The sequence below is a fragment of the Lepisosteus platostomus genome, chromosome 4, assembly GCF_059453375.1.
Source record: "Lepisosteus platostomus isolate fLepPlt1 chromosome 4, fLepPlt1.hap1, whole genome shotgun sequence".
Classification (NCBI taxonomy): Eukaryota; Metazoa; Chordata; class Actinopteri; order Semionotiformes; family Lepisosteidae; genus Lepisosteus; species Lepisosteus platostomus.
This window is the reverse complement of record NC_142614.1, coordinates 68,718,335-68,746,109: the sequence shown is the minus strand read 5'-3', so window position 1 is coordinate 68,746,109 and position 27,775 is coordinate 68,718,335. Positions and strand designations below refer to the sequence as shown.

The following is a 27,775-nucleotide window of genomic DNA, read 5'->3' as shown; positions in this document are numbered from 1 at the left end:
GATAGCTCATCTCTTACTCTGAGATTTTGTGATTCATGCCTTACTCTGCTGAAGATCAGGCTCTACACAACCGACAACATAGCTTTCTTTTCTAGTGCATATATAGGACTGAAGAATTATTGAGGACGTTTTCCAATTTGGGGGGGGAGACTCAGCAACTGGGCTCACTTTTTAAAACTCACTTAAACACCCATCTTTCACAAGAGGTCTTAATGCAGAATTCTTAGATGTAGATTTGGTTTTATTTGGTCATTTGTACTGTGTTTATTTCTGTTATGTGCTATGCATATACTGTACTATAATACAGTGGATTGATTTTTTGCGCTCTATTATTCATATAAGTGAATAATGCCAGTTACAATGAAATTGTGGGACAGTCTAGATTGTATGCTCTGCATGTACAGTGTACTGTATAATTCCCTCTGTCCTGTTTGCCTACAGGGTATAAAAGACATCTGATATGTGCCAACTGCCTTTTCATACCTCTTTTTGAAAATGTTTAATTTAAGGCAAACCTACAGGAATGCAGCCATTATGTGTTGAAATGCTTAGAAAATTGCCATTCACGCGTCTTTAGGCTGTCCAATAGATTATTACACACTGCAATCAGTCCCACAGCTCAAGCGGGTATCAGACTTGAACATCTGGAATGGAGCTCACTCACACGTTTTCATACAACTCCCACAATAAGACCTTAAGACTCCAGAAATTCTCCAGCAGCTACCAGGTAAGTGACCTAATGACTCAATTACTGTACATGGCACACAGTGCAAACAAAGGAGACCAGGTGCACTGGAGATCATCTTGATCCAAACGGCCCTGGCACCATTCCCCAGAAATAATACAGCTCACACAGCACAGTGAAGCAAGCCGAAAACTCCCAAGCAGAATGTCACAGGCCAGCAGGTTATATTGTACTGTATAGGACTTGTTTTATTATTGGATTACATACGTTATGAACATACAACACAAGATACAGAAGCCAAAGTACAGCGTACAAAGCCTCTGCTCTTTAGGTAGGGAGGGGATCAAGACAAGTAGCGCACACCTGCTAATGCCTTCGCAGGGGAGAGGTGTGGATGCAACTGGAAAATACTACAGGATTTCTCAAGGGGTTTTCATTACAGTGTCAGAAAATCTGACAAGGGGATGACTGGAAGTTAAATCGCAAGAAACTGATGACCTCTGATTCGCCCACTATCAGCATTTATTTGTTATTGCACTATTGGCAACAAGTTGCCACACAGCGTTTTACAGATAATGCAGGTATAAGAAATATTTTACGGACGGGTATAGTTGACCAGGAAGAGTAACATTTGTATCTTACCTGGGGGCCCATGGAGTTTGGCTTTCTTGACTGTAAGAAAAAAAAACAGAAATATATTGATTAGAGGACCAATAACATATAATGCTCTGATACAATATGCACCACCATATGGCAGTCTTTATTAGATCTGGTAAGAAAAGTTTGGATTTACCTCATTGCCTCAAGCCACACTATTGGGCAAAAGATGAAGTCAGGCAGGTATGGTATCACTCAGCCTAACCCCTTTCCTGCCAATTTTAATGATTTCTACTCACCCGGCCTTTGTATTGATCAGGGGAAAAGGTCAAACACTACAAAGAAGGATTCTCCCGTTTCAGACTGTGTTGCGCCTTATGTTTACGGTTTACTGCTGATATCCTTTTCCACTGCATCACTGACAACATCCACACATCAGAGCTCACAACAAAACTAGGCCTGAAAAAGCTTTTAGAGCTATAAATCATTCACCCTTTGAGGGATGCTGCCTGAGCCTTCCACAGTAAATGTTTAATGACCACCAGTGCCTGTAGCCCACAGTTGAGCCCCACTCAGAAATCAATTTATGAAGGGGGAGCTGTCTGCTTAAGTTATCCTAGATTTGAAGACTGAACCAAACCTCTTAGGTGTGCAGTTCTTCTGAACATCATTCCTTCTTATTCATACTCTGTAAATGCCAAGACGCTATCCCAGAATACCTGCTAGGCCATAGCTCAAAAAGCACCTATTCTTAGGCCACATAGAATATTCTAACACTTATTTTTTTTATTTCAGATGCACACACAAGCTAAGAATGTGTAACCTAGTCTAGTAATTGACACAACAGGATCAGGATCTTTCAACAAGTCTGTTAGGGTTTTTCTTCTTGTTTAAAACTGTACCTTACAATGTGAGATACAGTAAAACAAGTTCTTGCAGAAAACAGTGAACTACACGACATCACCCACAATATATCTGGATTTGCCAAACTAATAAAAAAAAAGACAGTCATGTTCATACCTGATTGAATTTCAACTACTCCCCTTTAGAATGCAGATCCAGATTTCCCAGTTTTGAAACAAACAGGTTCAATTTATCATTTACAATACATCTATAACCATTCCCTTGCTCAACATCTGATACTCTTGCTCACCTTAATGTGTATTATTTGTAAGTGTATTATATATTTTTTTTTATTTTGTCTGCTGCTGTAAAAACAAATTGCACCCTGGGGATAATAAAGACACTCTATCATTCCAAAACATTTAATGTTTTTCTAATGATTATTCAGTTTGCAGACTATTTGTCTCTTGGAATGGAATGAAGTTTTACCATTTCAACTGAAAATTCGGACCAAACCAGCCACATGTTTATCAGGACAATGACTGGAAATGGTTTCAAGATGTCTATTCATAAGGATGTCTGTTCATAAGGAGTGCTACATGAACATATTGTACTGTAAATGAATTTCATTCACCCTTTATGGTCTGTCGGAGTTTGAAAATCACACCAGCAGAAAAAGTCAATAATCTCCGAGTGAGGGCGTCTGGTCTGGTGTGAGCGCAAAGTAATGACAAGAAGCAGAAGGTGGACACCAGCCAAAGAGACGGATGTGAACTGTGTGCCAATAAAAAAAAAAGCTGAATCTCGGCCACATTCTGAGTACACATTCTACAATGCTTTCCTTTATAGAATTGCTTTTTTTGAGTTTCAAAACACCATTTGTTTAATTTAACTATTGACTCTATTTATAGCTTAGTCCTTATTCTATGAATGTATCACACTCATCATACTTGAAAAAAATGTATTAAAACTGATAGGTATGTACCTAATATCAGAATATTCAACCTGCGTAAACTCAACATAATGTATGTGCAGAGAAATTAACAGGACATCAATATTTACAGGCAGAGGAATATAGTTTGACAACAAAACTTTCTTTTCTATCAACAGATTCAAAAACATGTCATAAAGTGTGAAATGTCTTCTTGACCTGAGTTACAGGACAGTCATAGTCTAACTAGTTTCAGGAGCTGAAGAGGCCATGCTTCCCAAAGAGGACTCAACTGTGTTGTTAAAAGCAGAAAGAACCACTCTCTTCCAGAACAAGATATCTTTCTCACTCTTGAATTTTGTTTCTTACAGAGCCTATGGGCGTTCGAGAATAAAACAACACAGACGAGTTCCAGAACTAATATCTGAGCCTGTGCTATTCCACGGTTCCAAATGCAACAGGCAGACATCAGTGAGAAAACACCATTGACTAGTCTCTAAATCTCTCCAAGCCCATTGTTTCCCATTTCACCTCTGACGGCCATGACCACTCTAATCTCTCCGTCTGTGTTCTCAAAGACGGTTTTCTGAACTCATACATCAGAAAGACTACAGAAACCAAAATTATCCTGCAGCTAGGATCACACCTTCCCCCTTCTCTTAACGACAGACTAGTAGTTTTCTTCTAAATTTTCTCCATTCATTGGAAGTTTCATTTCACACCTCTCTACACCTATTCTGACTTCACACCTCTTGATTGGCCTCTCTTTCGGTCCCCTGCTCCCGCCTCTCGCTCCTCCTCTCTCCCAACCTTTGTTCTCCCGCTACATTACCTTTGCCTACTGCCTCGTCTCTCTCACACCTGAAGAAGGCTCCACGGCCAAAACGTTGTGTTTTCTTTGTTCCTTTTTTCAGCACGGAATAAACCTATTACTTGTTCCTTTGCAGCCTACGCATGCTGACGCAGCCACCCGCCTGAACTACCATTGACTAGTGCCTCATCAGGTGCTGAGAAGACTGCTTGCATTTTCGTTCAGAATTCAACTTAAATACTTTAAACACTCATTATGCAAGATGGTATCTAAGAAAACAAAAACTTTGAAACTGATGATAAACAATGGTGGTTCTTCTAGCCCACCATCCTAGGACGTTATAGTTCAGCCCAAGGGACTGTGGTTTCATCACCTGCATTGTTTTCAATGTGTGGGCTCCTGTTGGCAGCAGCAGAACAGACTCTTCGGTACGGACATCAGAAAGAAAGAAATCTGCACAATCTGTCTGATGGATTGTGATCAGACGATAATGATGACAGCTTTTCCCACCTTTCAGAAAACCTTGCGCGGCTTTTAATCACATTCGGTGAGCGATGCCGAGAGGCACCAGAAGCAGATTTCAAAGCGCTCTTCCTTTCAATGCCAGTCTGTTCAGGAACATACTGTACACAGTAAAAGAAAAATCTCAGTGTTCCCCGATCTCAAAGTTATGCAACACAAACTTCATCTACAGATTTCACATAAGTGGCGAGCAGGAAAATGTCACACTTTGACAAGTCCTTGTCTATTAAGGACGGCAAATAAAAACAATTATGCAATGGCAAGCATGTTTCTAATCTTTATTTTCCTTGTTAAATGCTGACTGCAACAGCAAACGTAAAACACAAATTAACATAGAAAACAAAAAAAAAGTAATTATTTGTCGACTATTATCTGAAGACAAAAACAAAAATTTCCAACACCTTCCAAGGAGTGGTGTGTCTTCTTCTTTTAAAACACTGCTGTGAGTAACATTGCAATCATTTTCTTTCTTCCTCCCTTATTTTGGTCTTTAATGACCATCTCATGGAGCCACCAGAAGTCTTCACTGCTGGAACCCAGCACTCTCAGTTATAGTTACTTGGGTTGGTGCCACAGGTGCACTCTTCTGTTATTTGAGAACATGGTGGAGGAAGCCCCTTATGACCATATCGCATTCCCCCACAGCTCTGTAGTCCATTGTCCGTACTGTTTGCACCACTGGGCTCGCAAACCTGAATAGTCAGTGATTTGTGCACTGCCGCCTGAGTCTGTGGAGGTTTTAGGAAACCATTTGTGATGAAACTTTGTTGTAAGTCGGTCTTGTTTGGCCTTGCCCTCCAAATTAATGCACAGCTATCACTATGCACTTGACCACCAGCGGTGGTCACAAGGACCAGGACTGGGAAATCCAATTCTAGACACTTCAACCTCACACCAATAACACGCAGCAGGAAGGCCTTGTTTCTATCCCACAATCATTAAGGGAGGTGGGGCCGCGTACTATTTTCAAACAAGAGACCCATGTTGGGCAACTTGCAGGCTTCCTTCTATACTTGAAGTCTCAGGCAAGTCGGCTCTCTTCATAGAGCCATTCAGCGCTGTCACATACCAGCCAGAGATGATAGCAGCCAAGAAAAACAGAGATCTTTGTAATGGGAGGTCACAGCACACAGCAGCTATCACAAGAGAGATGGAGGGATGTAAGCAGGTGGCTCAGTACAAAACCAGCTGCCCTTTTCCTCTTGTAATAAGGATATTAAGGGATTATAAGCAAGCACTAAATCTATTACTAATATATGCACTGATGTAAAGGGATTAAATCTGAAGTACATGAAAGAAAAAATGAAGAAAGGCAACAGTTTTGATTTCTTGATGAATTAGGGGAGGATGGCACAGTAGCACAGGGGTTAGCATTGTTGTCTTTTTTAGCGTTGTTTGTTCCCCCACAACCCTGAATAATGTGGTTAGAAAATGGATAGATGGATGAAATGGGAGAAACTCTGGCAGTATATGCAAAAGCAGCAGCAATATAATTTGATCACACTCAAGTGTATTTCTGAAGCAAAACAGGCAGCTCGAAACAACTTCCAGGTGTTCAGTGAAAAGTCAAAATGCATCAGATGACTATAACTTCAACAACATTCCCGAGATCTGAGGCAAGTCTACTGACAGGCTCCTCTATGTTTGCGAGCTTAAAAATAGATTGAACAAATATAGCCTTAAAAGGGATTTTATAAAGTCTAATGATGGTTCTATCAAAACAGCACAGAATAAATAAAAATCAGCAAGATCCTGGGACTTATTAAATGCTGAGGTATAGAATTGGAAGAAAAATTATTAATAAAAAAAGCAGTACAGTATATTTAATGCATGAACAGCTTGACCTTAACAGTTGCAAACAAGAACAGGGCTGTATCTATTCAACCATGAACCACTCAGAGAACATATAGCTTCATTAGGATTTGGATACAGATTATTTCCTAATTGGTTTTCTGCTCTCAAAGGGTGCAGCATCATACACACACACACTCCAGGCTAAATCACTAAAACCTAACGCAGGAGCCTGTCTTTCTGAAGGTACATTATCAAATGGAAGCAGCATATTCACTTTTCAATGTTTTCCCCACCATTTTGCAATGAGAATTCTTGTTTGATGTGAAAAGATTAATGCAGTTTGCCTCATTACCAAGGCAATTATGTGAGCATTGTGTTGTTCTAAATTTCTCAATTCAAAAGGGTTAAGATGTATATCAAGTTCGATGAGATCACTACTGTGACAGCTGTAAAGTGTGACAATCTGAGACCTACAGTATGATTCTGTTGTATCATTGTACAAAAACGTGATGGCATTGAAACAGCCCTAGATAAAGGTGTAGGTTAAATAATTAAAACGTGCAAAGGAAATCTTAGAATGTGTATCATTTAAAAAAATATTACTGCAGATGTGGTACTTTTCCTCCACTGACATAATAATTATAACATGAACTTTATAATAAAAAGAATACTTACAACAATGACTGAAGCCATCAGCTAAGGGGGGAAAAATATGAAGATAGTGACTCAATCTAAACTATAACAGAGCTCTCCTCACAGTTCCATGACTTCAGTTGGATTAACAGTATTTTTACATTTTGGTCCATTGAAATTGTGAAAAGTCCTAAAATAGGAATTTTACTAAAACGTAAAGAAGTTGAAGACGTCGTCACATTTCAGTTTCAGGGAGAGCAGGGTGGTGGTGCAGGCTGAGTTGGTCAGCCAGGTTCCCTACTGGCCAGATAAGGTCCATTGAGCTTGAGGAGCTCAGCCTACCCAAGGAACTGCTCCCTTGTTCCTCATAAACAAGAGGCTCCTAGAGAGCACTCCCAAAGCACACGGACCAAAGGCTAATTAGATTAGAGTCAACAGGATCACAGTGCTGAGATCCCTATTGCTTTCATTGGACGAGTGAGTTCTCTGCCAATTCCGACAACAAAACATCACTCAGTATAGACCAGATCCCATTTCCTCTTTGAAAAGGAATCCTCCACCTTTAGCCCTTCCACACTAAAACAAGTGCCCCGAACACAAAGGCGATTCAAATGCAACATGAGGCAAAGGACAAAGGCGCGAAAGATAAGAACAGAAGCAGAATGGGTCATCTTGATTTTGCATATTGTGCAGAACCAGAAGCAACTGCTCATGCGGAAAGCTGATATTCATACATCGGTACAGAAATGTGGAAGGGAAAACAATTTCATTTGTAAGCATAGAGCTCTCTATTTATGAATCGCTGAAGGGTCATTTCGAGTGGATATCAACCTGATTTTCTCATGAACGTCTCAAGATCATATCTCAGAAACTATTGGGAGGTATTAATAGCCTCAATTTTTGCCTCAATGCCTTCTTCCACAGCACAGATAAACGGGATGCATTTTGAGAAAATGTGAGAAGGTCATGCCAGAATCAGGCTGATTTCATACAAAGTGACACTCAAGAGGGAATGAAGGAGAAGGCTGCTTATACACTGCCTTGCCATCACATACATTTTGCATGTCTTGAATTGTCTTAAATCATTCGGCAGCATGAAAGATAACCATTAGTTATTTTAAAACACTTGTGGTTATGAAGTGATGAATTGCAATAAATATTGTATTTTGGCTTTTCAAGACAATAATTATGTTTTTAATTTAATGAGTTAAATTTTTTACTTGATTTCCAAATAAATTCAATCCTTCAAATTACCTGCTCCAATGCGTTTTCCACAAATTGTTTATTTCTGAAGATCACACTACAGGTCTGGACAACTTGGAAAATGTCACTGAACAAAAGTAGTCTAACTAATCAAATCAGGAATGCTTTTCAATATTGAGCCCATGGGCGACACAGTGGTGCATTGCTGCCTCACAGCGCTGGGGCCCTGGGTTCAACTCAGGACCTCGGGATGCTCCTTGTATGGAGTTTGTATAGTGCTCATGGGGTTTTCTCTGGGTGCTCTGGTTTCCTCCCACATTCCGAAAACCTACTGGTAGTTTAATTGGCTTCTGTGAAAACTGGCCTTGGCGTGAGTGAGTGTTCCCTGTGAAGGACTGGCGCCCCAGCCAGGATGTACCCTGCCGTGTGCCTGTTGCCTGGCAGGATAGGCTCCAGCTCCTTCACGATCCTGAACTGGATGAAGTGGTTAGGAAATGGATGGATATGTAGAGTCCATGAAGAAATGGGAATATATATATAAAGTAACACCAGCCCCACAGTAAACAGACATTAAAGCATTCGAGAGCAGGAAGATGAAAGCGTAGCCTTGGCGACTCAGAAAATGGCCCCACTTTAACCTTGGAGCAGCTCATAAAGAGCCCGCGCCGCAGGTTGGTGGATTCGGAAAGTGCTCTCAAACCACAGCGCGGGTCATGCTGACATGCCGTCAAGTTCAAGTGTTTGTCTGCCCTCTGAACCTTTTAGCTTCGCCAAACGATGAAAATTTTATTCAAATGTCTCCGCACTTGTTTTTACCCGACAAAACCGAGACGGTCTGTCTGCAAAAAGTACAGATGCTCTCAATACGTGCAAGGACATCTGCAGGTTGTAAAAACACTTTCAAATAGGATTTTTTAAATGTTTTATCATTGTCTGCCACAGCATTATAACACTTAGAATCTGTCATATTTCCATGATATCATGGCTTTAAAACAAAAAAGAAAAGCTTATACTGTGCAGTACCTTTGAAAATCCTGCATTCATACACAGGCTACATAACGAATCCCAGTCAACCTGTAGAAAACTGTACACATTGAAAAACATTTGCCTACCGATTCAAATCAAATTACAAATCCCAATAAAAGACCTAAAAACAGACACTTAAATAACTGTTGTAACTGAGCATATTAGTTACAATAAAATATTTTGTCTTTTAGATTTAAATCTAAATTTAGAGATCACCTGCTGAATTGACCATAGTGAATTGTTCCAAGCATTTAGAAATTGATGGATTAATGGAAATCTGGAAAACCCCATGGATTGGGGCTTTCCAGGAACAGGGTTGGAGGTCCCTGCTATTTTCAATATTTCAGTTGTTTGCGCTTTTTTTTTTTTACTTTTATAAGCACAAAGTCAGCAATGTATGTTTATAGAATATACCAAAGTAGTAGGAAAAAGGATGGATTTATTAAATAATTATTCTCAAACCTTAAAAAAATCTCAAATGAAGAGGAAACTATTTTTTTTTTGTCAATTTAACACCCATGTTCCCCTTTATAGAAAGTGATCAACTGCCAGAGGGGAAAATATATATATATATTTTTTTGAAGGAGTTTAAAATGTAAAAATTCGTACTAGTCTTTTATTTGTCTAATTCAATGCGACTTACTGACCAAATATTCTGAAAAGAACATGCACCACTGTTGTGTTTTATTAGTCCAAACCTAGATATCTAGAAAACTGAGCACTGTTTTGCTCTTAACTAAAAATGTTGCTGAAATAAATAGAAGACAAGCCCTAATTTATGGATGATCACATACCACCGTGGTTGAGACTGAATTGCTGTATGACATATGTAGAATGCTGGCTGGGTTAGAGATTCAGCATGGTTATTGCTATTAAGAAAGTGCTAGAAGCAACAATTCACAGCAAGTGTACGTAACATGCAAAGTCAATTTCCCATGATTTTACAAACAAAATAATGAAAAAAATCCAGGTTACCTCCAAAACATTTTTCCATTTAAAACAGATGCATCTCTTATCCAACCCCCATGTACAGACAACAGATAAAACACTCTGCTCTGTAATACTTAAAGCAAAGCTGTAGAGACCACATTAAACCTCAACAACTTGCATACACAATATACCTATTAACACAATCATATTAGACATTTGAAAAGCCTCTGTATCACTGTACAAAGTTTCAAAGAGAAATAAAATAACATTTACAGTAGAGTACTTTGAAATACTATCAATACAGTAAGAGAGTGACAGGTTTTCAGCTGGCTCTTTTTAATCGTTGTGCTTTGTTTTATTTTTATATAACAGGCACTTCACCAAGTGCACAAAACAGCAGAAAGACTCCAGCAGAAGGTTTTGACAAGTGTGCCTGAAATCTTCTTTTTGCCATTCCATTAATAGTACACATTTTCTGAATCGACAATCAGAAGCCGAGCCGAGACGTCTCTGTCACATCACATCAAGACGGTCAAACCCTCTCTTACATTACTTGCTCTGAAGCAACAGAAACGCTCCCTGCAGATTAAAAAGCATTACAGATGGTTAACTGAACAAAGAGGAGTGTTTAACTCTTTCAGACATGAATAATTGAAAACGGACAGAAAGCAAATGAATTGTTATGCTGACATAACACATAAGTGGAATCGTTTTTTATTGGAAAGTTACTTTGTTTAGCTTATCAGTGCATCTTCCTGTTTTAGGCGTCAGGCACTCAGTCAGTCAGTGGTATGCTGGAATCTCGGTCAGGTCTCGCGGACACCAGGACTGTCCTGTCTCTGTTCCTATCAGTTCTGATTCACCCATATGTGATCCCACGGTTTTATTCATTCTTGATTACTTTCTTAATGTCTTTTTTAACAGGATGAAATGGGGCTAAACGAAAAACCAGAAATGCAAAGTAAACTACAACTATTTTTTTTTTCCCTGGAAGAGCCCTTAGGCCTCTCTGAGAAACCTGGATTGGTAACGTTTGGCTGTTACCAAGGTGGAGAGGGTTAAGATTCTCTGCATAAAAATCTGAGCACCCTTGAAAACGTATTCGGCTTTTTCCCACAGCAGGCAGCAGCTGGCACGCACACGCGATACCTTCCCAGACTGTCACCAGCACAGAAAGACAGCGGCTAATGAGCAGTTATTGGGAAACTGTCGGTACTCCGATTGGGAAGAAATGCATCCCGGGTGCAGCCTCCCTCATCTGTCAGCACTCCCGGAGATAACATTTTCAAGTTCATATTTACAACAGCACCGCTCTTCTTCCCCTGGAAACTTAATACCTACAATTTCCCAGTCTTGCCTCCTGATTTAAGAAGCACTTTGCAAACCAAATGTTTTCAAGGTCCTTCCGCACTGTACCTGCTCAACTCTTTGACAGGTAATTGCACCCTTATGATCATCCTGTTCAGCTGTCCATAAGAAAAACGGAAAACTCAACAGGACACAAGACTTCTGCAGATCCAAAGATCTCATCCAAATGTGATGTGACAGATACCAGGGCATATGCATGGCTGGATAGCAAATTCCAGACTTCCACAGTCCTTTTTGTAAAGACTCGCCTCCTGTTTTCAGTTTTATATGCAGTTCTACATAGTTTCCACGTGTGTCCTGTGGTTTGGATATTAGTTCATTCTGAAGTCCACTGGATTGACTTTGACAGTTCCTTTGAAGATGACCATAAAAACTGTAATATTCAGAATTAAAGATCATCTAAAACTTGGACTGAAACGTAAAACTGGCATAAAACTCTCCATATTGAAGGTGGAGAAATTGAAGGAAGAAAGGAAGCCGAGGCTGAAGAGAGGAAAAAAGACAAAGCAGAGCAAATATAGAAAAGCGCTCTTCTCTCTCTGGCCCTGTCTGGGAAGAGTCCAGCTGACTCGAGCAGGATGCAGCAGAGGAAACGGTGAGTCTGGCAGAGGAATGAAGCTAGAAGAAAACACGGGAACAAAGAGGGGAAGTCATGGCCTGTCAGAAGACAGGCAACACTTTCAGGTTTCGCTTAGGAGATTCAGTGCCCAAAACCCTCAAAATGGGCATCAGAGGGAGAACTGCATATAAAACTAAATATAAAATGGGTATGAGCAGCAAAGGCCATATGTTAGATAAAAAGTATGCAGTCACTTAGTCAACATACTTCTAGGTGAATATGAGACCTCATATCTCATCATCATCAATTTCCACACTGATTAACACCACCACTTTAAGTCTCTCACGGGCTAGGACCCGGGATGGGGGCTGGGTCACAACAGCTGCGTGGACAAACACATGGCGACTGGGGTCAAATCAGAACAGCCAACTCAATTTTTAACAGCTCCTCTTCATACAGTCAACTGTGACGCTGCACTGCACTGTCCTCTACCTTAAATTAGAGCTTCACTCAATCATGACCTTCATCATGAAGAAGAACCAGTCCTATCAAATGTAACTGCTAGAGGAACAAAGTCTCCTCGAACTTTTATTCAATTAAAACACTTAACTTGAGAGTTTGACATTTACCGAGGCACACAAATGTGACTCAGATGTGGCACTACGTATTGTTAAACAATCTTGAAGGCCATGAAAAGAAACGTCTTTGAAATGAATTATGATCTAATAAGACCAATCAAGTAATTGAAACCTTGGGCTGAAAGGAAAAAAAGCAACCTGTAATGAAGTGAGAAAAATATTGCTTGATTCTTCAGTAAGAAGTGCTTGAAACTTCTGCCCTAAACGGCGCAAAAGGTCAAGGCAATTTTCTAAATAATGGCCTAAGAGGTGAGGGGGAAAAACAGCACGTTACTGATGATTCAGAGGTGCTGAATTTTTAAGAACCGCATTAAACGAACTACTGTAAAACTATTATTTAAAATAAGCTTCAACACACAGATTTGTGCAAAGAAAATGACTCTAATTAATGGACCCGTAACTCATGCCAGTTAGGTTTCCTTCACTGAAGAAGCAATCATTCACAATTAATTTAATCTGAGGTGTGCACATTTTCTCCGTCAGTGTCACTCATTTCAGATCATTCCAGATCATGCAGGAATGAGGCTCATCTCTTCTCTGTGCTGTTGCAGGCTATCAGACAAATAGACTTGCGAACCAGGGCATCTGCGGTCAGTCTTGCAGACACAAGGGAAAACAACACAAGTAGTGAACAGAGAGACGAATTGCCATGGTCCCAGGAGTTGATGCAGCTGCTATCGAAATAATTTGCAGATTCCAAGATCCCAAAGAAGAAAGAAATCACCATATTGAGTTACCGTGACAGCTGTTTCGGTTGTCCACTCATTTTACAAGAAGGTGATCATGCAATTGGTTGGCTCCAAACAACAGCAGCACAGACATTCGATAACAAAAGGACTGACAAAAAAAACGAAAAGAGGCAAGACAGAATGAGAGATTTCACCTGCTCATATGTCTAAGAATAACATGTGACAAGCAGCACATTCAGCAAAAAGCTGAACCTGAATGTCTCAAGTACTGCCAGGCATAGCAACAGAACTTCAATAAACTTCGTGTCTGTCTATATATACCATGAGAGAGCACAAATAAGTGGATAACCAAGTATCGACTGAATTTCTCCTGAAAAAATCTGTTACAAAGTTAGGTTGTGATAGCTGAACACCAATACTGCTTGCTAATATTGTACTTTGGAGCAAGACAGCCAACTATACAACCATTTTGACAGACTACAACCAAGTAGGCCACAGAAAAATTAAAATATCATGCAGGACTCCACTGAACTGAAAACAATCTTCAGTGTACACAGAGCACAGCTCCACTGTAGTGTATGTTTCTGTTAAGGTCAAGTTATCAGACGTTTTAGCAAGGTATTGACAAATTTCCCACAGTGAACTACAGAGCAAACTGTGAAACATGAGCTCGAAGACATACTGTAATTGGAACGTACATGGAAGTCCATTTACAAGTGAGATTATGAGCGACGTGCTTCCATAGAGGGTTGTGGGAATCGGGAACAAGCTACTCAGCCATGTTGCTGAAACCTGCCTCCTTTCAAGAAACGGCTTAATGATCAATTAACTACTAACCACCAAACACGCCGAATGGCCTCCTGTAGCTGGTAGTCTTTCTTAGGTTCAATCCCTTAGGGTTAAGCACCTCAGACTGGAGTTGTATAAATTGAGTCTAGAAAACCAGTGCCAAAAAACAGCAGAAGATGAGGTATCACTGGACACAGTCCTTCAAGCCAGACCTCTGAAGATAATCCTTATGCACCGACCATGGATCCCAGAAAATAGAAAGAAACTGGGAACCATAAGAGCTCGACTCCTGCTTTTTGCAGCAGGAATCTAGGTCTCCACAGCAATACTTGCTACTCATTAGAGCCACAGAACTGGAACCAGATACATCACATTCACCTCTTTGTTTGGCAGTATTTTCTGCTGTTCCATTAAAGAGCACGTATTTTCTAAAGCTTCAGTCAGCAGCAGTGCCAGGGCACCCTCAATGCTGATTGCTCACCGAAATGAAGAAAATCACGTCAAAAAAATACTCACCTTCTTGAATGCTAAAATACAAAACATCTTCTATTTTTGGATGTTTCCAAGCAGATTTATAACTGTATTAGAATAAAAATGTACTGTAGTTGGTGCTCAACCCAATAATTTCACCCTGCGGTCCATGTGGGTCCTAATGCCCCAGTATAGTGACGGGGACACTATACTGTAAACAGGCGCCGTCCTTCGGATGAGACGTAAAACCGAGGTCCTGACTCTCTGTGGTCATTAAAAATCCCAGGGCGCTTCTCGAAAAGAGTAGGGGTGTAACCCCGGTGTCCTGGCCAAATTTCCAATTGGCCCTTACTAATCATGGCCTCCTAATAATCCCCCTCTATGAATTGGCTACATTACTCTGCTCTCCTCCCCACTGATAGCTGGTGTGTGGTGAGCGTTCTGGCGCACTATGGCTGCCGTCGCATCATCCAGGTGGATGCTGCACATTGGTGGTGGTGGAGGGGAGTCCCCATTACCTGTAAAGCGCTTTGAGTGGAGTGTCTAGAAAAGCGCTATATAAGTGTAAGCAATTATTATTATTATTATTAATTTCACGAGACCATTAGTACTGGGACATACAGTAAATTTCAGAGAGTAAAAGTCAGTTTTAGGTTGCATATCCCTTTGAAGCAATAATTGTGGGAAGTCAGCAACACCTTGATCTCACCACATCGGATTCTCAACAGAATCCGTTAAAAAGGGCATCTGCACTCAGGTGCAAAGCACGAATCAAAGACGTGCAGCTTGTATTGCTTCCAAAGGAGGCCAGACACACTACTCACCCATGACTTTCACAACAGACCCCCCCCGGCTGATGGAAAATGTTAAATCAACACAAATTAGTCACCATACCTATCTAAAAAGGTAAGTTAATCTATTGGAAAAAAAGTAAGATTTTCCTGTTCAAAAATGGGTGAATCTGTTATAAGGTCACAAATGACATGTTTCTAATGATGGTCAGTGTATTTTTATATGGCTTCCTCAAAGAGGCTTATAACGACGGCTTCTGCCAAATGTAACATCAATTTGATTAATTTCTTCTGGTGGGCAGACCAGGATTTTACTGGCGTTTGGGAATATTCTTTCCGTAGGGGTATTTAACCCATTAGGTACCTGAAAAGGTCCTCAGAATCTAGTCGAAAACAAAACTGATTTGTGCTGTACTTGTTAATTTTCTAAAAACCAATCCTTTTCCATTTGCTGGCTTTTTGCTGCCTGCTTAAAATGTTTCAATGTGCACTGTATTTTAAACCAGGGGTTGGGAATGTACAGTGTAGCACACATGCTATTATTAGCACAGACACTGGGATTTTTAACATGTGCAATAAAAGTCTAATAAGACACAAAAAAATGAAGTTAAAAAAATAAAACCTGTGCTTGACTGATGTGTAATTCTCTACCACATGCTACCCAATGATAGCTCCTTGGCATAGAAAAAAAACAATTCACTAGGCTTATTTCCTGCATTATTTTTAGCAGGGCTAGCCTACTGTATTCACAGGAGAGTTTGCAACCCATGCCACTGAAATCATTTTTCACACTTAAGGGAAAAGTCAAACACTGTTAGGCTGTGGGAAGGTTTTGGCAGGTTTTTGAAATGTTTTGATGCAATCAAGATCTTTTTGTCAGAAAAAGGTCAAAACCACCCCAAAATGCATGATGAAAAATGGGTTGCAAAACGATGTTTCTAGCCAACTTCACTACGCACATGAATGAACTCCATCTGTAGGGTGCAGATCAAACTACTACGAGGTGTTTCAAAATGCAGAAGGCACTTCTTGCAAAACCTGCCATTACTTCATGGGACATTGGCGCCAGAACATCAGGCTGGTTCCATCAATATTCAAGAATTGGCTCCACAACTTTAGGCTATTTCCATAACTATTAAAGAACTTTCAGAACACTGCAAAAATGTGTGTTGCTGAGTTTGGAGTGTACAGTACATGTGAAAAGCAGCATCAGAACTTCATGTCAGATTTCAGGATTTCTAAGGGTTTGGCATTGATAACAGTGACACAGATTTCTCAGCATTTCAGTGGATGGGTGTTGTGGATTTTGAAATGCACTGCAGTAACCTTAGTTTGAAGTTCAATATTCATTTAATTTTCTTTTTTAACTACAATGAAACCACCTTAGTATAAAATATACAGTATGTGAAGAGAAAACGTCTATACCCCCCCTCCCACCTTCAGTTAGGGCTGTGTTTGTTTTGCTTGCTCTGGTGATTTTGTAAGCCTGGAACTAAGCAATACTGTAGCTACAGCATAGAATTTTCTCTTCACATTTCTTTTTCTTGACATATCATATTTCCTAACATGAAACAAAAGAAGGACAAGTACAACTATAATATTTTCTTTAATATCTACTTGAATGTGGAGCTTGCTTCCTTATTCCTCATTGAACATCTGTTTATAGGCGATCAGTTTCTGACTGGCTGCTGGGAAAGACGAAGTATCAAGCACTCCCACAATGGGTGTTTTTTATTTCTCAACAGGTCTTATTTAAGGCAACACAGCATTGAAAAGGAAGAGGTAAAAGGTTAATCCCATGCTGAAAGGAAAAGAAAAGGTTTGGCTTTGGAGTGTCTTTTTTTCGGTGTCACTTGAGCTTCTTCAAGAAGGTGCATACTTGAACTTCTTGATGCCAGGTACAAATCCTATTCAATACTTCAAGAGCTGCAAGCAAATTTAAAATATATACCTCTATCCGAAAACTGAAAGCTTGTGATCCAGAACTGCACTGGAGCGGAACACAAAAAACACAGCAGCTTCCTGGAACTGGGGATGAAAATGATTGACAATAAAAGATCTATACACAGGCTGACACCAGATCCCTGCCATTACTCTCAGCCACTGCAGCAAGGAACAAACAAGCAGGTAAATGAGTTAGCGGCAAGGTATTCCACCTAACACTGTGAGCTGTTTGATCTCAACGGGTTTGCACCCTTGAATTAAGACCTGCATGATTTGTCCAGAACTAGAACGCAAAAAGACACCTTATCAGAGCCAAGACAGACCAGAGTGCCCTGCCATTGAAAATCTGATTGCAGTTTCCTTTAAATATCAGCTGTCAAAGGCACGACTTCCTCCAAAAAAATACACCAAAAGGGAATTTATAACAATGCAAATTCAAACATTTTGGGTGTTGTATTAATTCCATAAAAGAAAGGTTTTACAAAAATAACCCGGTTTATTATGTCTGACTCATGGGTATTACAAGCTCAAACCAAATAAGCGAGCCATAATAAACCTGTCAATAAGACACAAAAGGCAGAACTTCCAGTGAGGTCAGACTACAGATAATACACTATATATAGAGCAGAGTCAGATCTTTTAGATCATTAAAGCTAGTGCTGTGCCCTATATTCATACACTCTACCTCCTCAATACTGAAGCAAGCTGTACTGAATATCATCTTGAAGATGTTATAGACAAGACCTAAAGATTTTATTATCTGAAAAGCAAAAAAAGAAACTTTCATCAACTTTTCACACCAGTGCAGACAACTCAGCACAGAAGATTCAATATAACTGATGAGGCTCCCTACTCTTCCCAAAGGAAAAAAGAAATTAAAAACAGCACAGCACGGTAACTAAAGATCCTATATAAAATTAGGACAAATAGATGCAAACTGTGCATGCATACAATCCACTCTCCAAACAACAGAGAAACCGTCTTACAGAAGTATCACACATCTGGCAGCCTTTACTTTAAATTGACCAATAGAAAGAAAACAAGAAAAATAGGTAGTCTAAAAATCCAGAAGTATGAGCTCTCACAAGGCTGAAACCATAGTCTAGCTTCGGCCGTAACTGGGAATAATATAAAGCTTTGCCGTGTCTTCATCAACCAACATTACAACAGGTCATTTTAATTAATTCCATAATGAGGTGAAGTGTCTGCATACAGGTTTTTCACGCCTTTCCTAAATGTATTTTAAATCGACTGCGTCCCCTGAAGCTGGACCTTTTCCAGCGTCAATAACTCTTAATTAGTTGCACAAACCACAGTTTCACTGTAGGCAGTTCCCCTATCAGCAACACTTACTGACAACTCCGTTACTTTATTACAGCGCTGCTCCATAGTTTATTTATCCAGCTTGGCAATAACATCCGCCCAAACCGGGATATTAGTCACTCAGGCAGTATGCCCACATCAAAGCAAAATCACTTAAGCGAAATAAAACTTGGGGAATTATTGTGGTGGGACTATAACGTAGGTGGAAGTGTACAGGCAATCTGCTGTACAATTCACCCTATATTTATTAATAGAAGCAACTGTATGACACAAACATGAAGAACATTAATAGAGCTAATGGAGGCAACAACACAAAGCCCAGGTGAGCTGCAAAGCAGGTCTATCACACTTCAGAAATACAGTGGCTGACTATATGATACTCTCATATTCTACCAATTCAATTTCAGGAAGACAAAGAATAAACAGAGAAAACCAGGGGAATAAAATTAATTAGAAGGAGTCAATGGCCTAACCATTTAGTTGCTGCCACCCCTATTTGACAGCCAGGAAGAGTCCTGTCAGGCGAGAGGCTGTAAATTTGCGAGCCCTATTTAAAAATTATACCCGGGGCTCTGAAAGCCAAGAACAAATGTCCAGATACTGTAATATTAACAGTCTTGTCTGCAAACTCAGAATGTCCCATTCGTTTTCCAGTTTAAATTAGACTAAGAGTACTCACTGTGTCACAGAAACAAAAAGGATTCACAAGGCCACAACACCAAATTACCACAAAGTGTTTTCTGATGGCTTTATAAACAAGTTTATACAGAAGTTTACTATATTTTGGGAGAGTCTCATTTAGCATAACACGTGGGTATTAAGAGCCAATCAAGACTGAGAGTTAGAAACTCGGCCTGTATTGTATTGTTTGAGCGAAGTGTGAAAACTCGTTGGTGTTTGAAAATTGAAGTCTCCCACACCTGGGGTCAGAGTGCAAGGTAATCAATGATAGTCTGTCACTGCTGTGATAGTTAGCATGGCATTACGAGAGTGTGGTTAAGCTTCAGTAGCAATTAAACTGTCGCACTGAGTCACCACAGCCATCTGCTTCCTGCCATTTCTCATGCAACGTGAGGAGTTTTTCCCCTTCACAAATTATTAAAATTTCCTTGTTCCAGGTAATGGAAACTGAGCTCCAGCTCATCTTTGCCCTCCATATAACACTTATTAGACCCAGACAGCCACAAACAGACAATCCTATCAAATCAAATATCATTTCCATGCAAATTTGCATTGCATTAAAGTAGGAAGGAATGTTTCAAGGAAATTTTCAGATCCCAATTTAAATACCACACTTCCCACAAACTTTCTTCATTTTTTACAACGCAATAAAACAAAGACACGCTCATTTGTGCATTTGCATCTCAATTAGTATGTTGCAATTTTAGCCCTCCCAAACAACATCGAGCAGCTAGCTCCAAAGAACAAAATGGTATCATGTCCCTAACATCACAAGCCCGATCAAAGCAAAACAGGGACCAATGCTAAAAAAAAAAAAAAAAAAAGAAGTTCATCTGTGTTTTGTTGTTGTTTGATCTAGCAATTTATCCAAGTTTAGTCTTTGAAGCGGCCACATTGCTCTTTAAAGCACATTAAAACTGAAAACAGACAGCAGGAGACCCTATTCCTGTGCATAAATGACAGCAATCCCTGCACTAACCCACACCTGTCACTACATCTGCTGTGGTGTCTGGTCCCGGCCAGGCAGAGTACTCTTATCACACACCACCAGTCATACACCCCCGTGCACCCAGTCTTTATTCTCTCCAGCACCACTCAAACAGAAAATGAGAACTAGCAGGATTAAGGAAACCGAAAGCACAGCTGAGATAGAAAGAGGGAAAGGGCATCATAGGGCATGCACTGAAAAAACACCCTCTACAGATGGATGATATGCAAGCCAGGCACCAGTGCTTCCAGGCCCACAGCTCCGCGCTTCGTGAATTTGCACTCATTTTGTGCACGTGTTTGATTTCCATTCCAAAGCTAGCCATGTTTCCACGTGGAAAGACCTAAGAAAACAAAACAAAAAAAGCCGACTGCTTCTCCAATACTTCTATTGAGTGACAGCACTAGAGCTCCCTAAACGGACAACAGGAGTGGGATAGACATTGCGACAGGGAAGAAAAATCGTGCAACACTACAAACGCCCTTCACAACCGCCAAAAAAAAAAACTAGACCATCCAAGATCTTTATTCCATAACATAGGGACACATAAAAGATGCAGAAGGAGTCTTCTATATTCGGTAAAATTTAAGTCTGTGGATGCCACAGAAATAGACCTGGCTTGGCCGTACATTAAGCAGAGAGAATATCTGAGCATCTTCTGTTTTTCTCATGGCAACAGAGATGAGGGGGAAAAGTAAGAAACGCTTCTCGAAAACACAACACACCTCTTCCATTTTGATCCTGCATGTACCTGTAAAAGACAGCTGAAACGTACTCGCTTAAAACCTCACGTTTTTCCCCCCATCTCATAAAAAGACTCCACTGAATTCCAGTTGGAACCTTACAGTTTGTGGTCAAAACAATGAGGCTTAATGACCTTCGTTAAACTACATGGGAAAAAAAGTTCACACACTCTCGTATCAGCTGCTGACTTGTCTGCTCTCAGGTAAAGGTGTGTGGGAGACCAAGGGAATTAACGGCACATACCTTCTCAGACATAACTCCGCTCAGAAGCAACATTGACACCTTTCTTTAAGGTATGCAGACTGCTGTAATGAACTGGTTATTAGGTTTGCTTTTCAACCATGTTTAGCCAGGAAAATAAGACTTTTCTTTCCTGTGGAGAGAATAAAGTTCCTGACTTCCATCCTTTATCACGAGTCTCTTGCCACACGCAGAATTATGACCAGCAGTAATTACAATGCCTGCCAGATGAAAAGGATTCACTCTGTATTTCCTAGCAGAATACAGTAGAAAACAGCTACCCTCTGTAAAGGTCTTATGGCCACACCACCACCACATAAAATCCTGCTTTGAAACCAAGATTTTACCTTCTTTCCATATCAATTGTCTAACAAGGCATACTGTATATAAAGGAGGTAAATAAAATCACAAGGAAACATGATATTTAAGTTTTCAGTGCAAGACACAGCCATGAGGCCTTTAAATAAGGCTGATCATAACCGGTACGAATTGTAAATGTGCACAATGACTATTTCCAGTATGGGACTAACTGATGCATGTCTGTGTTTGTGTCTGTGTGTGCCTGCAGTGGACTGGCGTCCCATCCAAAGCGCATCCTGCCCTCCGCTTGTTGTTCGCCAGGATAGGCTGCAACTCCCCTGCAACACTGTATTGGATAAAGTACTTAGAAAATGGGTGGATGGAAAGTGCACTGTGCAATTTTAAAAAGTTCTCTTGTTTTCAGTTCTAGACTTTTAACTTTGGTGGCAGGTCCCCTCACCTGGGGATCTGCCACCAAACCTGATGCTGGAGGATCTGTACACAAAAACACTGTGTCATAGGCCAGACCAACCCTGCTGTACAGACCCTCCTACCCTGATTTGGTCTGTGCTCTGCCTCACCAATTCAATCAAATTTTAAAGCAGGAGAGAGATGCTTCTCCCTTCTAAACCTACCCCTTCAGGAAGATCACCACTTTGCCCCTTTAAGCCACTAAACATAAGAGAAAGCTATAACCTACAGAAGAGCAAACCCATGTCTCCTCGCAACCCTGTGGGCCTTTTAGTGACCCAGTGGATTTCTTCAGAGTGAGCAAAGAAACACGAACCAGAGGGCACAAGTCCACACTATGTGAAAGTACATTTAAAATCGAGAGCGTCTTTAACAAATGGTGGTGGCTGTCTGGAACAAGCCCCCCACCCATTCTGTTGAAACTGCTACCCTGATACCCTGGTCTCTTTCAGGAAATGATGGATGAGATCCTGAGATCAATGAACTGCTCACTGCCAATCAAGCTACAGTAAATGGGCTGAAAAAAGTTTGTAGGTTTTCTTATGTGCAAAACTTTCTCTCTGGTCTAAACATAACCCTGAAACTACTCTGACTCCATTAATAGCCAATTAGACTCCTTCTCCTGTGTTTTCAACCTTTTGAAAGGGAGCACCATTTGAAACCCGATTTTAGTCTTGCAGCCTTGTGCAAAACCCTCCACATTTTCCATTCTCTTTTAGTAGTCCTCAGCTGTACAACCACAGTGCAAACTGTCACAGATGGCTTAGAGATGACTGCTCCATTACTGTACATCATACACACTGATATTCTGTTTGTGTCTTTATTGCTCCCAAACATGAGATGGAAACGATGTCAACAAACACCTAAGTCTCTCATTAATTGCTTCTGTAAGTTCATTATTTTCCCCATCTTATATTTATAGTCCATCTGCCCGCATGTAACAAACTGCATTTGTCTACATTAAACGTCGTTTGCCAGGCATTTGACAAAGTGCGGGACAAACTGCTTGTGCAGGACATTTCCAGCCTGTACAGTTTGTTAATCTGATCAAGTGGGTTCTATTTTGCTTCACCTGCTATCTTCACTGTCTTATTAATTATACCACAGACTGATTACAGTTGTAAATGAGGAAGAGTAGTTATTATAATGTGCATCCCTGTGGCCCTCCACTAATTACAGTTTTTGGTGCAATCTTCCCTTATCTGTACTCTGTTTTCGAGCCATATGTCAGTTTCAAAATGGATATAGGAATTTGAATTCCTACCACTTGCAGTAATTCATATTTTTTGGAAAAGCCCAAGCAAAAGACTTCTAAAAATGTAAATACACCACATCATATGCCCTGCTTGAATTCATTCTTGCAACTGCTTTATCAAAGGCCTCTGCCAAGCTTAGTAAGTGAGGACTATTCCTAGTCACACAGGTGAACGATCTGTCTAGTACCACTTATTTCACAACTTTAAAAGCAATAGAAGGAAGGATTACTGGTCTAGATTAGGATAACGTGGTTTGGTACGGTCACACTTTCTATGGATAGGTGCAATATCAGCAATTTCACTCCTGTCTTGAAAAACTGGATAGTTCCATTAATGGTCTGAAGAGAAAATCTTTTGTTTTCTTCTCTTGGCTGGTATCCGTTTTGTCATTTGTTCATCCATCAAACTGTTGCATTAGTCTACCATGCAACTCTATCACTAAAATAATACTATATCATACCCTTCATTTAAAAACTACACTTTGACCCATCATTCAATTCGGAAGTCATGCAATGACAAAACTGGGCCCATAGACAAACCACTGACAGCTTTTATCTAAATAATTTAATATATGGAAAAGACTGAACTTTTAGAAACCTTCCACTTTCTGTTGAGATCCTTAGATAGAGGTTAAAAAAATGTAAAGACTCCCCAAGTGTAAAGCATAGCTGAACTGAATTAACTACCCTTTACTGTCTTCAGGGAATATCTCCTGCACATCAAGAGTTCATAATGTAGACATACTGTATATAACCATAATACAATCCCATGATGCAAAATACAATTGAACAACTTGGCCCAGTCAGAACTCAATCTGGTATCATACGATTAAACACAAACAGGACTCAAAGTTTCTCCCAGTACAAGCTATAAGACTGGAGTCCATTACTAAAAAAAAACATTGAGGAGTTTCATAAAGCTGCACCCTTCTTTACTTTTTAGTCTTCATATATGAATACTGACTAAACCCAATGACATCCTAAGATTCTAGAATTAAAGCCTATGGAAACAATATACTGTACAGGGAATACTTTCACTGACATGTAGCATGTAAATGCAACAGGATTGCAAGCCGTAGGTTATTAATAGTTCATAAGAGTTTATCATGGCATAATTGTAATCCAATGTCTAGCAATGCTGCATTTTGTTATTATGCAACCACTTTTTTGTGAACAGTCTGCTCTTCTACCATAATTTCATAGGAAAGGACTATTCACAAAGCTAAATGTTTGAGAAATTGCACTGATGACAGCTGCTTGATCTCATGAAGTACTTGCACTTTGAACTTATCAGTGTTCTTTTAATCTTGCATTTGGGAGCTTGCCAATAATTCGGTCTTTGATTAAAAAGGGATCTAATTTACATTACTCTTTTTCTCCACAAAATTGAATTTCAAAGGCTCCTGTAAAACAGTGGAGGTCTTAGTCATGGGTGATGTTCAGAGGGGCAGTTAGAGCACATGTTCTTTGATATTGTTGTTAGTCACCAAAACATATGCAATACAAATAATGTTCTGCAGCTTCAGAGTGTTTTTTAAAGCAATTGGTGATGCACATGGCTTTCTCTGTTAGCAGTCTTAATTATTTTGCTATACAGGTTTACCTAGGAAGCTCATTGTAACTAGCAGACCGAAAGGGATCTACTGATGAATAGTAATGTGGTTTGCTGGCAAATTGCAAACAGGCAGTTATAGCAAATTAGGACTGTCACTGCTAGCTCTGAGCCAGGACTGGCAGCTTAGGACAGCCACATTATCTTGTCACATGATAATGGATGTAGTTCACTGATACAGCACCTCAGGTCCCACAGCTGAGCCAAGTTCTCACACTTAGCGCTCACTTGTCTGTTTAATGCACAGACTGGCACTCACTCACCACACTGATTCCTTCGATGAATCTCGAATACCACACCTTCACACATGCACTATTTTTAAATCTCTATTTTTCTATGCACAAAAAAGTCGTCCAAATCTGGCAAGAAAGGATGGATGATTACAAATAGCATTGTGGTTGGTACGTTTTTTCTTCAATTGTGCCACAGTACAGAAAAAAATGATACATGAGCCTGTCCAAGGGAATGTTACTGGGTTCAAACTTTATACCCATGCAAGGTAAAGGGTTTGTGCCGCTAGGAAACAGGTCAGCTGGTGCAAGGCTGGAATTTCCTGGATCACAAAGCCATTGTTCCGTGTTTACTCTGAAACTATCAGGAATCAGAGCTGGGAACAAACATGCTCTAGATAGCAGATGGCCAAGGGATTACTCTCTCAAATCTCCCTGCCTCCCGCTCACTCTGCAGGGCTTAGCACCACAAAACACAAACACCAAGAGGCAGAGAAAACCATCCCGTGGTGCTCAACAGGCCAGCAGAGCTGGACAGAGTTCCTCACAATATTTTAAAATAGGCCTTCTAAGGAGTGGCCTCAAAGGCTTAATGTATAAAACCACCCACAGGCACTTAAAGGCAGGTGGAAAGAGATTTCATCTGTAACAGATCAACAGTGCCAAACATTTAACACCGGGCTTAACTACAGACTCAGCCCATTACAGCAACAAGTATAAAGAGTATTGAAAGTAGTGCTGCATTTTTCTACTCTGGCTGTCAACAACCACTGTTTTTGAAGTTCTTCCTCCAGCTACTACTGATCAAACAATCAGACGACTCGATTAAATGTGTTATAAGCTGGGGCTCCGTACACAGTCCTGATCCTATACCAACACTCCCTTCAGTCTGCATCCTATGCAGGGTAAACCAAAACTTTTTTCTCTTTAACCTCTCTCTCTTTGGGACTTTAGGAAGTACTGCTATCAAAGCAAAGCGAAACAGGGAATACATAACAGAAGCCATACTCGTTTTTTTTATAGCACCTAAACGATGGCCACAGTGTACGAAATCAACAATTCAATTTTTACACAACTTGGGATTTGATCATATGTTGGTTATATTTTGTCCTCCATTTTTCTCTTTTCCATCACAGCTTCCAATATCATAGTACTGGATTAAGTAATATATTCATTTTGTAATCAGGAACACCTTTTATTAGCCTGAATTGCAAAATGCCCAGTTTATTGTGCAATAGCAAAACAAAATAAATTAGTGTATTGCGGTCTTTCTTAATATTCAGATTTATTTTCGTATAATTTCCATAGCTTTGAGAGGCTAAAAGAATGAGAAGGAAGGAATATAAAACACATTGACTGACAAAAATCAAAATAGATTCAACATCATATAAAATAAAAGCAATAATCAGTCTTTCCTGTAACTCCGCTACTCAATAATCTACTGTATAGCAGTGGTTAATTGTGTCATTGTAGTTACAGGTATGATTCTATTGTATGTTGGACGATCAGGAGAATTGTTAGCAAGGTGGATCCAGCTTATGAAACACTATAGACTAAGGATCTGCGCCTGTGGCTGGAAGGTTGCTGGTTCGTATCCTGCAGCCGGAAGAGGAATCCTACTCCGTTGGGCCCCTGAGCAAGGCCCTTAACCCCAGCTGCTCCAGGGGCGCCGTGTAATACTTTGGGACCCAATTCACCTTGGCCACGATTTGTTTTCACCCCTGGGTTCTAGTAGGAGGTCTCACAATATCAGAAAACTGACCAATAGATTCAGAAACAGTTTCTTCCCCCAAGCAGTCAACAGCTCAAATTAGCACCTGCACTTTAAGGTACTGCACTGATTGCACTGATTGCACTATGTGCTGCCATGGCTGGATTATAACGTCTGTTGTCTAAATTTATTGTCCATGTCTGTTTGTCCTTTGTGCCTAGTTTTTTTTCTCTCTTCTGTTACTGGGTACAGCTGAACGAGTAAGCATTCCAACACACTTGTTGTATATGGCAAATAAAAATCTCAAATCTTGAATAATTGGCTGACCCTGCGCTCTAACCCCAAGCTTCTCTCCCTGTCTGTGTGTCTCATGGAGAGCAAGCTGGGGTCTGCGAAAAGACAAATTCCTAATACAAGAAATTGTATATGGCCTATAAAGTGATCTTGGATCTTGGATAAGGCCAAAGCACAGTGACAGAAGAAATAGCACGGTCTAGCAGTCTGAGGTGAGGGCTGGGAATAGACAATCTGAGGGGCAGCACAGAGTAGTTATTGGCCCTGTGCTGTAATTGAGATCAGAGCTAGGAACCAGATACAATGGGAGCTACAGTACAAGAGTCACTTCATAATCAATGGCACTGTACCGCCATTATGAACCCAAGGTAAAACTACAACAAGATTTGCAGCATGGTAAAGAGGCATCTGAGGGAGTGTTTCAGTCAAGAACGTATTTCAAGACTGAAAAACTGATCTGACAGCAACGTGAATATCTACATTGAATGGGCATTGCACCAGAAGTGCCAGCGAGAAACAGGCATTTCATATTTTAATTGTTAATAAAGTAAACATACAACTTGAACTTTATTGCCATATGTAACTGGTACAATGGAATTCTTACTTACAGAAAGTCTCTTAAAACAAGTGTAAAAACACAAAGTGCAGACAATGCATCAAGACAATAAACAAACAGTAGACAATGTACAAGTAAACAGTTTG

At 40.2% G+C, this 27,775-nt stretch overlaps 1 protein-coding gene across 3 annotated transcripts in view; it reads right to left on the bottom strand.

Moving 5' to 3' along the window:
* The window catches only part of LOC148673703 (protein unc-13 homolog B-like), a 256,318-nt gene that overhangs the window by 212,422 nt on the left and 16,121 nt on the right, over nt 1–27,775 (bottom strand). For all 3 annotated transcript variants that reach the window (XM_088630487.1, XM_088630488.1, XM_088630490.1), the window contains exon 2: nt 1,328–1,357. In XM_088630487.1, coding sequence (XP_088486613.1) covers nt 1,328–1,357 — 30 coding nt within the window. The remainder of the gene's footprint in view (nt 1–1,327; nt 1,358–27,775) is intronic.